The sequence below is a fragment of the Mobula birostris genome, chromosome 6 (genome assembly GCF_030028105.1).
Source record: "Mobula birostris isolate sMobBir1 chromosome 6, sMobBir1.hap1, whole genome shotgun sequence".
NCBI lineage: Eukaryota > Metazoa > Chordata > Chondrichthyes > Myliobatiformes > Myliobatidae > Mobula > Mobula birostris.
The window spans coordinates 194731919-194749266 of record NC_092375.1 but is presented as its reverse complement, the minus strand read 5'-3'; the positions used below and the strand labels follow the sequence as shown (position 1 = coordinate 194749266).

General features: G+C 39.7%; 1 protein-coding gene across 2 annotated transcripts in view; it reads left to right on the top strand.

Moving 5' to 3' along the window:
• Positions 1-17348, top strand: part of LOC140199675 (actin-related protein 3) — a 44294-nt gene that overhangs the window by 9489 nt on the left and 17457 nt on the right. For both annotated transcript variants that reach the window (XM_072262139.1, XM_072262140.1), the window contains exons 3-5: positions 14589-14713; positions 15156-15266; positions 16819-16914. In XM_072262139.1, the coding sequence (XP_072118240.1) occupies positions 14589-14713; positions 15156-15266; positions 16819-16914 (332 nt within the window). The remainder of the gene's footprint in view (positions 1-14588; positions 14714-15155; positions 15267-16818; positions 16915-17348) is intronic.

Below are 17348 nucleotides of genomic sequence, written 5' to 3'. Positions count from 1 at the left end.
TCTGTTTTGTTTTGTTCACATTCAGAGACAGATTGTTGGCTCTGCACCAGTCCGTTAGCTCCTACACCTCTTCTCTGTATGCTGACTCGTCGTTCTTGCTGATGAGACCCACCACGGTCGTGTCATTGGCAAACTTGATGATGTGGTTTGAGTTGTGTGTTGTAGCACAGTTGTGGGTCACATAGAGGTCCTTCATGATGAATAACACCTTTTTGAGGCATCATTCCTTGAAGATGTACTGATGCTGGGGAGGTCAGTGCCCATGATGATATAGCCGAAGTTCACAAACTTCTGCAGTTGCTTTTAATCCTGTGCAGTGCCACCCCCATCCATACCAAGCAGTGATGCAGCCAGGTAGAATGCTCACCACAATACATCTGCAGGAATTTGCAAGTAGAAATTCAAGATACGGCATTGCTGCCAAATAGGATGAGTTTAGCCTGGAATGTTGAGCCCAAAATTAATATTTGATTACAAAACTATGATATATGGTTTAGCTATTAAGAGATGGGAAATGAGGATCTTTTAGTAAAACTTTGTATTCCTTGTACAAGAACACCAGAATTTTGCAATCATTTGGCTTAGGAATAATGTCTGATGATTTTACTAATATTGGGAGCATTTGCACCCACTCCCCCTCTGTGTATATGTACACACGTATGAACGTGCACAACTTCTTAAAATCCCTTCTTTCTGATTGAGATGATTGACCTGAAATGTTAAATCTTTCAGATCTTTTGAGTATTTACGAATTTATTTCAAATTTTTACTATAGACAGTTACTTTTTAACAGGAAATGGAACTGCATTTGGGGAGAGCAGGATATGAAAATGAAAATGTTGCGAACTGATAACATTTGAAATCAGGAAGGAACATAACGTAGGGTAATAAAAGCCTACCGTAACATTTGATCATGTGTTTGAGCTGAAGCATGGTTTTTAAAACAAAATCACATTTTCTTTATGGCAGGCAAGTCGTTACTTTCTATGAAGCAGTTTGATGCATCTCTGTGAGCATTTCCAGATAGGCCACAGACTTATTCTCTCATTGACTTGAACATCACAGTAACAGCATTTCCTTTCTGCTGTAGCTTTTTCGGGTGAAGAAAATTATTTCCTGTGCATTGGATATTTCAGCTTCGGAGTAGTGCTTGAGCTTCATGTGACCTCTAATTTTGCAATTTTTGCCATCTGGGAAGGAAGTGGCTCAGAATTATGTCCTAAAAGATTGCCGATGTCTGAATTAGAGAATATTCCAAGAAATACATACAGTTCAGTGAGTCCTGACGAAGGGTCTCGGCCTGAAACGTCGACTGTACCTCTTCCTAGAGATGCTGCCTGGCCTGCTGCATTCACCAGCAACATTGATGTGTGTTGCAGTTCAGTGAAGTTTAAAGAACTGTTACCTACTTATTGAGATAGAAAAGGCAGATTTATTTTGCTTTCATAATCACTTTACTCATCTTCATATAGTTTAAGTTATTTCATATTTCTTGTTCTTTATTAATGCTGCTCACAACTGAACATTTGATATTGCTGGAAATGAAGTAGTTCATGTAAATAGGGACATTAACTCTTTTTTTTTTGCAAAGATCATGTTTCCATATGTCAAACTGAGACATTCAGGGATGCATGCCTTAAATGTTCCAATGATTGTTGTAAATAGATTAATGCTTTTACTCTGGAATTCGTCATGGACAAAGAATCCATCAGCCTAAATAAAATCAATATACAATGAAAATAGTAAATGACTTTAAATCATTTTTTCTGACTTTTTACAGCATTAATATTGTATGCATTTCTAAGAACCTTTGAAGTATTCTTTATGACATGTTTTGCCAACTTTCTCAAAAATTCACAATTGACACTGTATAATTGCAATAGTGTTGTAATTGAGAATGCTATTTGGAGTCTGGAGCTGTGGATGTAATAGGTCTTTATTCATCATAAGTAACCATGCTGGTGGTAGAATCTCCCAAATTCAAACTTGCATCCTAGTTTTTGAAGACAAAATCAGATGAACAAATAGAATTTCAAGTGTTTCCATTTATTCTTTACCTTTATTTTGTGTGAACACTAAGTCATAGAATTTACATGAGTCATGGAGACCATAGCCCTCCAAATCCCTCCCACCCATCTATTTATCCATGCTTGTGTGTATTTGTTAACAATATATCAGCATTAAATAATTAAAGCACTTTTGATATAGCATAATTACATTAATATCTTCAGAAGCTTTGAGAATAAAACCCAGACATCTAAACTAGTATTGAGTTGGCTGTCTGGATCCAGAAACATTCCAGGTATTCACTGACAGAGCAAAAAATTGCTGACCATTCTTGACAAGCTGTGTGCTGTAATAATGTTGACACCCTCCCCTTCACTTCATCCAGTTGGAGAGAAACTTGCCCTGGGTTGGAGAGACGCGCTGCTTCATCTACTGTATCTGCAGGAGCTCAAAATATCTGCTCGTTTCTAATGTCCGGACTTTAATCTATAATTTCTTAATATTAATGGATATTGCACCTCCCTCTTGTAGTTATAGTTGCAGTTTCTATGCAGTCGAAGTAACATGTCTTTTTGACTGTATTTGACCAGTGTATTCAAGAATGTGTCATGGCCATATAATGTTTGCTTTGACCCCATGTTTACCATGCCTTTATGTACATGTATAGTGAAAGTTGAAGTCTTATTGATTTGCAAAGCATATCTCCAGTTACCTCCCTCTGAGCCATGGCTTGCTTCCTTTGCAAATAAATGTCTGTTTATGCATCGCCACTTCAAAGCCAAGAATACATGTAAGTTACTATGGAAGTAGTTTAAAAGGTGCCTCTTGTACTATGTAGTCTATTCTAACTATGACTATTCCATTTATCAGCTTAATGTCTTTCTCAAAAATATTAATTTCACACATTGACATCTGCTTTGCCTATGTGAATATCATTGAACACATTTTCACTTTGCAATCCAAATGAAGTACCATTTCCTGTGAGGTTGCCTCTGAATTCCAAGTACTGTTGATATATCTGGGTTAGGGGTTCCCAACCATTTTTATTACCATTAACGGAGGGGTCCATGAACCTCTGGTTGAGAGCCCCTGCTGAAAGTCATCTGGATTAAGGCAAATGCTATCAGAAAGCTATATCTGTAGAAGATGGCAGTGCTTTTAAAACAAAACAAACTTAGTACTGTGACTGTCCTTGTGTATATAGAACAGGCCCCTTGATCCATGATATGCCAATGTATATAAACTAAACGCGAGAGGCTTCAATTCCAAAGCAACACACACCAAAATAAATGCTAGAGGAACTCAGCAGGTCAACCAGCATCTAAGGGAATGGATAAACAGTCGCTGTTGCTGGCCAAGACCCTTCATCATGACTGGAAAGGAAGGGGAAAGATGCCAGAATAAAAAGGTTCAAAGGTTAATTTTATTAAGTATGTATATACAATACAACTCATATTAATCTTCTCCAGATGGCCATAAAATACAGGAAAAAATAGAAAAATTGTTGAAAAAATTGCCATCACTCCTATATGAAAAATAAACAAAACTCTCAAAATCCAAAATTGCCTACCCCCTCCCTCGCACTAAAACTAACAGATCGTCCAAACCCCTTCCTCACAAAAATTAGCAATGATAACACCAAATCCCTAGCCCCCTCCCTCACAGAAAAAGCAATGACAATAGCATCAAAACCCTACCCCCCCAACAGATATGTCCACACCGAAAAACACCAACAAGTGCCAACATCAGACCCCAAATCCCTACTTTGCATCAGCCACTCCCAATTGGCAACAAGAAAGAAAACACCAAAAACAGAAGGAAAACATAATCCAATAATCACAACTCTCAGAATATCTTAGGTATGTGAAGAGGAGAAAATTAGTTGAGACCAAAGTTAGGCCCTTGAAGACAGAAACGGGTGAAATTATTATGGGAATAAGGAAATGGCAGACGAGCTGAACAGGTACTTTGGATCTCTCTTCACTAGGGAAGATACAATCTCTCGGATGTAATAGTGACCAGAGGAACTGAAGGAAGTTCGCATCAGGCACAAAATGTTGTTGGGTAAACTGATGGGACTGAAGGTTGATAAATCCCCAGGGCCTGAATGTCTGCATCCCAGGGTACTTAAGGAGATGGCTCTAGAAATTGTGGACACATTGGTAATCATTTTCCAATGTTCTATAGATTCAGGATCAGTTCCTGCGGGTTGGAGGGTAGGTAATGTTATCCCACTTTTTAAGAAAGGAGGGAGAGAGAAAACAGGAAATTATAGACCAGTTAGTCTGACATCAGTGGTGGGGAAGATGCTGGAATCAATTATAAAAGATGTAATAGCGGCATATTTGAATAGCAGTAACAGGATCGGTCCGAGTCAGCATGGATTTACGAAGGGAAAATCATGCTTGACTAATCTGGAATTTTTTGAGAATGTAACTATGAAAATGGACATGGGAAAGCTAGTGGATGCAGTGTACCTGGACTTTCAGAAAGCCTTTAAGGTCCCACATAGGAGGTTAGTGTGCAAAATTAGAGCACATGGTATTGGGGGTAGGGTACTAACATGGATAGAAAATTGGTTGGCAGACAGGAAACAAAGAGTAGTGATTAATGGGTCCCTTTCAGAATGGCAGGAGGTGACTAGTGTGGTACCGCAAGGCTCGGTGCTGGGACCGCAGCTGTTTACAATATACATTAGTGATTTAGATGAAGGGATTAAAAGTAACATTAGCAAATTTGCTGATGACACAAAGCTGAGTAACAGAGTGAAATGTGAGGAGGATGTTATGAGAATGCAGGGTGACTTGGACAGGTTGGATGAGTGGGCAAATGCAGTTTAATGTGGATAAATATGAGGTTATCCACTTTGGTGGCAAGAACAGGAAGGCAGATTACTATCTGAATGGTGTCAAGTTAGGAAAAGGGGAAGTACAGCAAGATCTAGGTGTCCTTGTTCATCAGTCACTGAAAGTAAACATGCAGGTACAACAGGCAGTGAAGAAAGCTAATGGCATGCTGGCCTTCATAACAAGGGGAATTGAGTATAGGAGCAAAGAGGTCCTTCTGCAGTTTTACAGGGCCCTGGTGAGACCACACCTGGAATATTGTGTACAATTTTGGTCTCCAAATTTGAGGAAGAACATTCTAGCTATTGAGGGAGTGCAGTGTAGGTTCACGAGGTTAATTCCCGGGATGGCGAGACTGTCATATTTTGAAAGATTGGAACGACTGGGGTTGTATACATTGGAATTTAGAAGGATGAGAGGGGATCTGATTGAAACTTAAGATTATTAAGGGATTGGACACGCTACAGGCAGGAAACATGTTCCTGATGCTGGGGGAGTCCAGAACCAGAGGCCACAGTTTAGGAATAAGGGGTAGACAATTTAAAACGGAGTTGAGGAAAAACTTTTTCACACAGTGGGTTGTGGTTCTGTGGAATGCTCTGCCTGAGTAGGCAGTGGACGCCAATTCTCTGGATTCTTTCAAAAAAGAGTTTGAGCTCTTAAAGATAGCGGAGTGAAGGAATATGGGGAGAAGGCAAGAAAAGAGTGCTGATTGTGGATGATCAGCCATGATCACAGTGAATGGTGGTGCTGGCTCGAAGGGCTGAATGGCCTACTCCTGCACTTATTGTCTATAATATCAAAAAAATCCTTCCATCAGCTTTCGAAAAGGGCAGCTGCAAGAACTCAGTCCTTCCGTGAAGAGCAGCTACCGCTCCCAGTTTGAATGCAAACGCCTCCATTGAGAGAGGCTGCTGACCACCACTGCATTTACCTGGATGCTTCAGACTTCCTCACGGCTTCGAGATAGAGTCATTCATAACTCCACACCCTGTCTCTGGTCTTTCCATGAGGCAGCTCATATTCTTGGTGCACCTGGACACAGTAGAGAATAAGATCATCTATCAAATATCAACCTGCTCATCACAGGCTCTGACAATTTCCATAACACAATCAAGACTAGCAGAAAAGTCTGTTATTCATTACAAATTTGGCCTTCTTCAACTGTGGGACTGAGTTCAAGAGCCGAGAGGTAATGTTACAGCTGTATAGGACCCTGGTCAGACCCCACTGGAAGTACTATGCTCAGTTCTGGTCACCTCACTACAGGAAGGATGTGGTACTATAGAAAGGGTGTAGAGGGGATTTACAAGGATGTTGCTTGGATTGGGGAGCATGCCTTATGAGAATAGGTTGAGTGAACTTGGCCTTTTCTCCTTGGAGTGATGGAGGATGAGAGGTGACCTGATAGAGGTGTATAAGATAATGAGAGGCATTGATCGTGTGGATAATCAGAGGCTTTTTCCCAGGGCTAATACAAGAGGGTACGGTTTTAAGGTGCTCGGAAGAAGGTACAGAGGGGATGTCAGGGGTAAGTTTTTTTTTACACAGTGGTGAGTGCGTGGAATGTCTGCCGGCGACTGTGGTAGAGGTAGATACGATAGGGTCTTTTAAGAGGCTCCTGGATAGGTACATGGAGCTGAGAAAAATAGAGGGCTCTGAGTAACCCTAGGTAATTTTGAAAATAAGTACATGTTTGGCACAGCATTGTGGGCTGAAGGGCCTGTATTGTGGTGTAGGTTTTCTATGTTTCTAAAAGGCAGAAGTGGTATAGAAAGTGAAATAATTGAAGAGATTGGTTATCTGGAAGATGTCGCCCAAGGAATCATTGTTTGCAGTTGCCATCTTGCATACAAATAAATACTAAAGGTGGGGGGAGGGGGAAGTGAAGGAGGATGGCTAGAAGGCAATAGGTGAAGCCAAATGGGTGGGAAAGGTAAATTGTTGGAGGAGAAGGAACCTAATGAGAGGTGAATGGACCGAAGGAGGAGGGGCACCAGGGGGAGGTGATAGGCAGGTGAGATAAAGAGGTAAGAGAGCAGAATGGGGAGTAAAGGAAGAGCGAAGACCAGAGGAGCAGAATTAAGCCATTTAGCCCACCGAATCCACTCCCCAATACTATCATGGGTGATCTTGGATTCCACTCAACCTCATACACCCAACATTTTGCCATATCCTTTGCCCTGACAAATCAGCAGCCTGTGGCAGAGAAAAATCCACAGATTCACTACTCTCTGGCTTAAAAAAAATCCTCCTTGCCTTTGTTCTAAAAGGTTGCCCCTCAATTTTGAGGCTGTGCTGTCTAGTTCTAGATACCCCACCAGAGGAAACATCCTCCCCACATCCACCCTATAAAGTCCTTTCAACATTCGGAAGGTTTCAGTGAGATCCCCTGCATTCTTCTGCATTCCATTGAGCACAATGCCCAAAGCTGCCAGATGCTCCTCATTTGTTAACCCCTTAATTCCCAGAATCATCCTCATGAATCCCCTGTGGACTCTCCAATGGTAACACATCCTTTCTGATACAAAGGGCCCAAAAATGTTGACAAGTGCAGCCTGACTAGTGTCTTATGAAGCCTCGGCATTATCTCCTTGCTTTTATATTCTATTTCTTTTGAAATAAATGCCAATATTGCATTTGCTGCCTTTACCACAGACTCCACCAGTAAATTACCCTTGTTGCATGAGGACTCCCAAGTCCCTCTGTCCCTCAGATGTTTGAATCTTCTTACCATTTACATAATAGTCCGCACTTATTGTCACCTCTTTCTAAAGATGTAATTCCATCACTTAGCAACAGAGCCACACCACCACCTCTGCCTTTCTGCCTGTCCTTTTGATACAAAGTGTACCCTTTGGTGTTATGTTCCCAGCTATGGCCTTCTTTCAGCCATAACTCTGCTCCCCACAATGTCATACCAACCAATCTCTAATTGCGCCATATTTGTCCCATCTTATTCCGAACACTATGTGCATTCACCTTCAGTTCTGCATACTTTGTCTATCTGAATTTTGCCTCTGTGGTACAATTTCACTCTTTGCTCTGTCTGTATTTATTACCTGGAGTGAGCGGGTGCCTCATACTGAAATACTTGTAAAGACCAACTGCGGAATTATTGAAGCCATGATCACCCAGCCTCAGCTGCAGTGGCTGGGGCACGTGATAAGATGCCCCCATGTCGGCTACCCCGTAGAGTGTTATACGGCCAACTATATCATGGTTGACGCTCAGCTGGAAGGCCAAAGAAGCACTGTAAGGATCAGATAAAGAATGCTTTAAGGAAGTGCAAGATCAGACCTGAGAACCTGGAGGAGATTGCTCCTGACCGTACCACTTGGGGACAGCTGCGTAGGGATGGGGTTCGTTTTCTGGAGATCGGAAGAACAACTAGAAGACAGCAGCAGAGAGCCAGGAGAAATGCAGCCATGGTTGCCTCCACTACTACTTGTGGGTCCAGGATAGGACTGTATAGTCATCAATGATCTCACCATTAAAAGAGTGGACGTCGTCATCGGATTTCGATGGACAACTGAAGAGAAGAAGAGATTTGTACCCAATCTTTGGAAGGGGGAGGGGGAAAGAATAGAAAAAAAATTACAGGAAGGAGAAATCAATGTTCATGCCTTAGGTTGGGGGGTATGCAGTCGGAACATGAGATGTTGCAGGCAGGTGCAGAGTATCTGTCACTTACTAGGATATGTGCCAAGAGGGAGATTAGTGGGGAAGGATGAATTGACAAGGGAATCATAGAGTGAATATTCCCTACAGAAAGCAGAGTTAGGGAAAATAAAGATGTGTTTCGTGGTAGGATCCCGTGGGAGTTGTGGAGAATGATGTGTTGGATATGAAGGCTCATGATGTAGTTAAGGATGAGGAACACCATCACTTTTAACCGGTAGGAAGAAGGGATAAGTGGGGTTTTCCGGGAAATGGAGGAGATACAGGTGAGGGCATTGTCAAAGGTGGAGGAAGGAAACCCCGTTCTTTGAAGAAGGAGCACTTCTTTGTTTTGGAATGAAAAGCTGTGTCCTAGGAATAGATATAGCAGAGGAGAAGGAACTGAGAAAGGGGAATAGCATTTTTACAGGAGATGGGGTGGGAAGTGGTATAGTCAAGATAGCCATGGGAATTGGTAGGCTTATAAAAGCTGTTGATAGACAAGCGGCCTCCAGAGATGGCAAAAGAGAAAGAGGTGTCAGGAATAGACCAAGTAAATTCAAGGGCAAGGTGTAAGTTGGAGGCAGAGTCGATAGAATTGGTAAGCTGAGAATGGGTGCATGAAGCAGCACCAATGCAGTTACAAGTGAAATGCAGAAAGAGTTTGTGAGCATTACCAGAAAAGGTTTGGAACATCAGCTGTTCCACATAGCCAGTGAAAAGGCAGGCATAGCTGGGATCCATGGCTACTATAGTGGGTATTTGAAAACAAACCAAAACTGGAGAGGACTGAGCGAGGGACTTGACACTGTATGACGTGCTTCCAAATAACTGAATTCCAAGTTGAAAAAAAAGTATGTTTGATCCTTTATTACAAAGCTTGCAAAGATGGATGATCTTTACAAGATTTTAAAACTAACTAAATTAGCAATATAGCAAAGTAAGAATAATTAGCATAATTAAGCAAAAATCATTAAATAAATCTCCCCTGGCTCACTCTTTCTCAACTTATCTAAACTAAGACGAAGGGTGAACGCATAACTGTACTCATTTGCTTCTTCAATGTCCCAATCACGTGACAAATTACCCATAATAACACACAGCACAAAATACAATACGGAAAATAGATACATTGCTCTACATCCCACACCCTAATTATTCTAGTCTTCCAGTCAACTCATGTACCAGTTATCTAGGCCAGAGATTGCCAGCACTTAGCCCAGTACAGTGCCCTTTACCACCATTCTCTGTCAAGTCAGTAAGTCAAGACAAAGTCATGAAGCTTCTAGAGTTTTAACTAAGATCTGTCCTCTACAAGAGGCAAATGCCTGTCAAGAAAGCTGGTCTTGGTTTTAATGCTTACCTGCCACACAAATTCTCTTCAGTCTGGAAAGACTTGAATGACTCTTCTTGTGATCCATGAGTTTTGAGATGTTGTGTCATCACAATGTCACTTGGGAGGAAATTACATTTTATATCTGCCCACTTCTGACGTTCTTGTAACTGTTGTAAGTACTTCTTGATCCACCATTTCCAAAACAAGTTTGACATGTGTTTGTCCTGCTTTCATCAACGACGAGCATAAATGTCTTTATAACTCTGCTGGTGGTAAGGGTGTTGAGATCTTCAGAGGCTGTAGATGGTTGAATGTTAGTGCTTTCAAATCATTTGGTTCAGGGGATACCTCAGTAATTGGATGGCCATTGATAGTCGCCTCTACTTCGTAAAGGACTGTGTGAGAACCCTTGTCAAGATTCTGCACATTCCATGGTGGAGTTGAGGACCTTTTTCTCTGATCTGGTCACTCTCTCCTATGTTCCTCCAGCTGAGGAGTTAAAAATTCACTTAATTCCTTTCTGAAGAACATCACTGATCTGTGAATGATTTCACTTCTCAATGACTTCTCACAACTCACACTCAGCTAAAACAAAGTTTGTTGCATTATCAGAGCACAGTTCATGAACGTGTCCTTGTCTTGCTATAAAGTGTCGAAGTACATTAACAAAGGAATCTTTGTCTAAAGAAGATGCGACTTCAATATGAGCAGCTCATATAGCTAAAATAGTAAATATAACTCCATACCTTTTCACTCTATCCCTTCTGCTCTTCACCTCAAACAGTCCAAAGTAATACAAGTATAAACAGAGGTTCATCAGAAGAGACCCTGTCCAGATGTAGATCTGCTATGTGTTGGCATCCTGGAGCTGTGTGCAACCTTCAATAAACAACACACCCAGACAGGATTCTAATAAGCTGTACTAGCGCTGGTAATCCAGTACTTTTAGTGCAACCTGGATAACATGGTTTACCGCTTTCCCTTTATATACATCAAAGACAGCAGAGGTCCTAGTACAGATCCCTGTGGAACACCACTAATTACCAAACTCCAGCTTGAATAAGTCCCTTCAACTACCACCCTCTGTTTTATGCGCTAGCTGGTTTGGAATCCAAACAGCCAATTTGCTGCTGACCCCATGCATCTTAATCTTTTGGATTAGCCTCCCATGAGGGACTTTGTTAAACGCCTTCCAAAGATCCACTGCCCTAACTTCATCAATCCCTCTCAACACCTTGTCATACCTTCCCCAGAAGAGATCCCGATGATCCGCAAATATGAAATCTTGCCTGCTGCACTAACTTGTCATCTGCCATATCCTAATTTACCCTTAGTGGCATGTGGCACAGGCAGAAATCAAGAAATTGCTACCTTTGAAATCCTACATTTTATGCTTCCTTGCAGTTTCTTGTCAGTGTAGTCCAACCTTATGAAAAGCATCAAGCCTTCCATTGACCCTTCATTTCCCACTACCTTGGGAAAGGACCTTTCACTCCCTCTTCTCTGTCCTTTCTAGTGGACAGACGATACAAAAGCTTTAGCACGTGTATAGCATTCTCATGGACAGCTTCTACCCTGCTGTTATAAAACACTTGTGCAATCAAGGTGAACTCCTGATCCCTCAATCTGTTTGGTTGTGGCCTGTGAACCTTATTGTTTAGCTACTCTGCTGTTTCTCTGTAACTGTAACACTGTATTCTGCATTCTCTCTCTTTTTTATGCTGTCTTATATGAAATGGTATGTCTGCATAGCATAGTACCAAAAGCTTGGCACTTAAGACAATAATCACCCAATTACCAACTACCTTTCCTATCCATGTACGTCCCTAGGTAATGATAGGGTTCCATTTCTGAAATTGTTAATAACCGGAACGGTCTGTATTTTTGGAAATGAATTTCAACAGAAGAAATGCTCAAACAGCTGTGATGGGAGATCAAATAGGTGTGGGAAGAATGGGTGTCTGCGACCTGACTGACCCAGTATGTGAGCAAGTGAGTGTGCTCAACTCTTCCAGCTCTGCTTAGCCCGTTGATTGTTGTGGCTCTGCAGGGATTAGGAAGAGAAGGAACCTGGAAATGCCCAATTTCTACCCAGCCTGTAGCTCCACAGTAGCTGATAAATCCATCCCCATTTGTCCCACTGGTCTCAAATATTTGTTTGAATACATGATCAGAACCTGGAGAGGAGCATACTTGTACTGTGCAAACATTTCTGAAATATCTGCTCTTTTCACCTGCCTCTTCCATCACCTCTGACAGTTTGTACCACACTGTGGGAGAAAAATGAGCTCTTAAAATCTCCTGTAAATGTTCTCCATGTCACCTTAAATCTATGCCTTCTAGTTTTGAATTATCTTCCACATGAGAAAAAGACTGTGACTGCCTGCCCAGTGTGTCCTTTATATTACAGAGTAAATCTTCAAGGTCACTCCTCGGGGTCCTTTACTCCAGGGAAAACAGTTCCAGTCTGCTCAATCTCTCCTAACTCAAATCGTCAAGTCTTGGCAACATCGTTGTGTATCTTCCATGCACTCTTGACTGAGTAATGTAATACAGCTTAGTGAATGAGACACATTGCTACTCTCCAGCCCTGTCTCAGTAACTGTAATAATTGTACTAGTAATTGCAAAGTGAAGTGTGACAACACCACAATATAACCTTAATGATAGTTGATCTTGTGGCAAAATTACACAGCATGGAAATAGGCCCTACAGCCCATCTAGTCTCTGCAGATCAAAATGCCCAACTAAGCGTGGTCCATATCCCTCAGCCTTTCCTATGTATTTGGCCAAGTCTACAAACTTGGCACTTTTGCCAATTCTTGCTTTTACTCGGTGAGTTGGCTTCCTGAAGTTGCCTTCATTTGTGTGGTGTTCGTCTATTCAGCCTAAAAGCAGATTTACCAATGGTACCTATAAATGTGTTGTTTAGTGGGGTCTATAAAGTCTCTTGCTAAAAATTGAGGCTTGTTTTATTGATATTTTAACCAGTTAATGTCACTAAATATGTGCAAATAGTGTAACTGTAGTATCATTGTCCAAGAAGATATTTGAAACAAAAACTCTGGATTCTATTCTAATAGCAGAACTATGTACTACTTAATAGCATTCTACTGTTCTGTTGTTTCTATAACTGTTCTATTGTTTGTGCCTATAATTTTGTATACATTTCATTCGTGTCATTGAATATTGCAATAGTTATAACACTTAAGAATATGAGAGCATTTTGTAAATATTTTACTGTAGATTGCGTTTTTGATAAACTTCCAATTTCTCTATCAAATTAATATAAATAGCAGCACATTCTAGGTGTATAAGATGATGAGAGGCATTGATCGTGTGGATAGTCAGAGGCTTTTTCCCAGGGCTGAAATGGCTAGCATGAAAGGGCACAGTTTTAAGTTGCTTGAAAGCAGGTACAGAAGAGATGTCAGGGGTAAGTTTTTTACGTGGAGAGTGGTGAGTCTGGGGAATGGACTGCCGGCAACGGTGTTGGAGGCGGATACGATAGGGTCTTTTAAAAGACTCCTGGATAGGTATATGGAGCTCAGAAAAATAGAGGGCTATGAGTAACCCTGGGTAATTTCTAAGGTAAGGATATGTTCGCCATAGTTTTGTGGGCCGAAGGGCTTGTATTGTGCTGTAGGTTTTCTATGTTTCTAATCTATCTCAATTCATGTTGAACTAGAGTTCATAAATTGTGTCGATCATTTAGTCGAGAGGCTGACATTGTGGAAATATTTAGAATTAGTTTGGTGTATCTGATTACGAAAGTTGGAATTGAAAGGGATAATTAACAGGATGGTCCTGTACTACTTGGCAATGTTAAATTCCTTGATACAAGCCTACATTTTCTTTAAATAATTTAAAAGTTGTAAATGCTACAACTTTCCCACTATATTGACCTACAAATGAAAATAAAATGCAAGAATAGGTGTAATTTTCTCATATCTGCAGGTGTTTTAATTTCAATAATTGATCTTGGAAAAAATAAGTCATTGATGTTTTCCATCAGTTAAAATCTTACTTGCATTTACATGTTTTAATGTTCTATATGTGCTAGTTATTTTCTACATTATACCCAAAAGCAGTCTTTTTTTAAAATTTGTATTGTAAATTTAAGGTGGGGGGTTATATGGGAGGCAGGGTTTGAGGGTCAGCACAATATTGTGGGCCAAAGGGCCTGTACTGTGCTGTACTATTCTATGTTCTAACATCTTTAAACAAAACTACAGTGTAATCCTCAATGGCATCTGAGGTATTACTATTTTTATTTGATTTATCTTCAGCTGAATTTATATTTAGGCTTTGATCTTTTGAAAATACTTAGATACAACACAGTTCAAAGTACAAAGTGTTTGAAAGTGTTGCTCATGGGCCAGAAGATGTATTTGATGAGGGCTTTGAAGAAAATTGTTCATCTGTGCAAAGTTGTATTTCCTTCTGCAAATCTGAGACAATGCTGGAGAAAGGTTAGGCAGCATTTGTGAATGAAAATCAAATTAACTAAAAACCGCAAATGATGGAAACATATTATTCGAGTTGGGTGTTACCAGTATCCTCTGTTCTAACTTCTGGCTTCCATTGTTTTGTATATTACATTATTACGTTTTAAATTTAAATTTCATTGTTTGCCTCTCTGAAATGGACAAATCATTTCCTCTTTTTAAGTGTGTACTTATCTTCTTGTGCATGAACTATTTGTTGACTAAACTTTTTTTTTTCTCTACCTATTGTAAGGTATTGCAATCAAGGAATCCGCAAAGGTTGGTGACCAGGCGCAAAGGAGGGTGATGAAAGGAGTTGATGATTTGGATTTCTTTATAGGGGATGAAGCAATAGACAAACCTACTTATGCAACAAAGGTAAGTTCATGAAGCATCTGATAAAAATTGTTCAATATTAAAATGTTTGTAAATGTAACAAGAAATCTGCAGAAATGAGAATAAACTTGACTCGTAGTTTGCTGTATCATTTACACTTGGCTGTGAATGGATTGAGTTTGGTAAATGGTCACTTTACAAATATGTGTTTGTATACTGGCATTAGGTTAGTACTTAATACCAGTAAGTGGAAGTGTTGGAAGTAGAACAATTAATGCAGAAGTATGTGATTTGTATCTTTGCCCTAATAGGAAATTTGGTAAATGACTGTATGAGTCCTATTTAGGACATTAACTTGATTTCTTATTACTTGTTAAATTTTAAAGGTCTATCTGATAGGTGTACAATATTTTATTTATTACTCAGTTTGAAAGTTTCTTAATTACAAAATTAAAATTGACATCTGTTTTACCTCCTGCAACAGTGGCCTATTCGTCATGGCATTGTTGAAGACTGGGATCTGATGGAGAGATTTATGGAACAGGTTATTTTTAAATACCTTAGGGCAGAACCAGAAGACCATTATTTTCTTTTGGTAAGTACAGCTGTTACTTTATGCTAATTCTGTAATGGGAGATTTTTAATTAAAAATCACAATAACATTAATATATTTTTTTAAAGGTTTAGAAATGGAATTTTAATCACTAAGTAGCAGTGAACTTTTACTTAGAATTTATGCCTGGAGCCACAACGAGGTACAATACTAAACAAGAACTTCGTATTGGTATTTATGAAATAGAAAGACAGGGAAGATGGTGAGTTCATGGAGGCATATGTTGATATTCTAAGGAATGTTGGTATCGAGAGGAGATGGTTGTGTTGGGCCCCTTGGGTCTTGTCAACATAATTTGCATAAGTCCCCAGGTTATTGAGAGAGACAAGAAGATGTTGACAGATCTTTGGGATCTTGCCTGTAGATGAGAAGGATGCAGGCGGCTGAAGAATATCCACTGTAACTTTTAAGATCAATGGGGATAATCCAACAAATTTTCGTGCAATAGAGATTATTGGACAAGATTCTTGGGCATAGGTTCTACTTGTACCTGAAATAGCATGTCTTTATTATGGATAGTCAGCCTGGCTAAGTTCATGTTATAAACTTGAGTTTTTTGAGGTGATGAAGATAATGGAGGTAGGGCGGTAATTGTTATATATATATGAATTTTAAAGCTGTCAACAAGGTAGATACATTGTGACTTGGTGGATCGGTTCAAGTTGTCTTTGCTATAGAAAGCAGGGTAGTTGTGGAAGCATTATTCTTGCTGGAGATCTGTAACAAGTGGTGTTTCACAGACCTTTGAGCTGGGACATCTGTTTATAATGTATGTGGATGAATTGGTTTAAGTGTACAGTAGATAGGCTGATTGGTTAATTTCAAGATTCAAAGATTCAAAAAACCTTATTGTCATTCTAACCGTACATCAGCTCTGCAGGGCAGAATGAGACAGCGTTTCTCAGGGGCAGTGCAATCATAACATAACAAACGCAACACTAAGTAACAAACATAACAATAAATAGTAAAACACAACAGCCACGTCAGTTAAATCAGTTATAAGTGTCCAGTGCAAGTTAAAAGTGTCCAAAGCAGAGTCAGGTGGAGCAGCTATTTAGCAGTCTGACTGCCTGTGGGAGGAACTTATAACTTTATAAATATATATATAAAATTGACAGGATACTCTGTCTTCCAGATGAAAATGTCAAATACTAGAAGGTGTATATTTTAAGGAGCGAGGGGGAAAATTTAAAGGAGGTGTATAAGGCAGGGTTTTTATTTTGAACACAGAATGATGTGCCTGGAATTACTGCCAGGGGAGGTGGCAAAGGAGGTAGCAACTATAAGAGATATTTAAATAAGGAATGTAGGGTTGTAAACCATGTGTTGACAAATAAGATTACTTTAAATTGGTGTTATCGTTGGTACAAACATGCCAGGCAGAATGCTTATTCCTGTGCTCTTCTATTCTATAATTGTCTTCTGTAGAAGCTGAAGTAAATTATAGTATGCATTCTGAATTATGAGCAAGTAAAACAGATAACTAGAATATGTCTGCTCCCATTTATGAAGAGGCTTATTGTGTCTTCAACAGACTGAGCCACCATTAAATACACCTGAAAATAGAGAATATACTGCAGAGATTATGTTTGAATCTTTCAACGTGCCAGGTCTTTACATTGCTGTCCAGGTGAGGTAACATTTTGTTGCTTTTGTATAACTGTATTAGTAAATTAAGTAGTTATATATGTTATTTCTATAATCTTGTATACTGATGCTACACAAAAAGTATTCTGACCTTTTATCAACTTTTTTATACTCTTATTATGCCTTACCCTGAAGTATACTAGATGTTCTCAAAACTTCACAAGTTATTCTTCTCTCATGGTTTCCAAAATGCTACAAGACTATCACTTGGTTTCCTTAACTTCTAATACTAGAGGAAATTAAATACCTTGTCCCCAATGATATGCAGATGACCTTTTTAGTGAATTGTTCAAATTATAAGCATGGAATTTCTCCTCTACCAACATGAGCATGACAAATGTTTTTAAATATGTAAACAACAGGAACTCTGCAGATGCTGGAAATTCAAACAACACACATCAAAGTTGCTGGTGAACG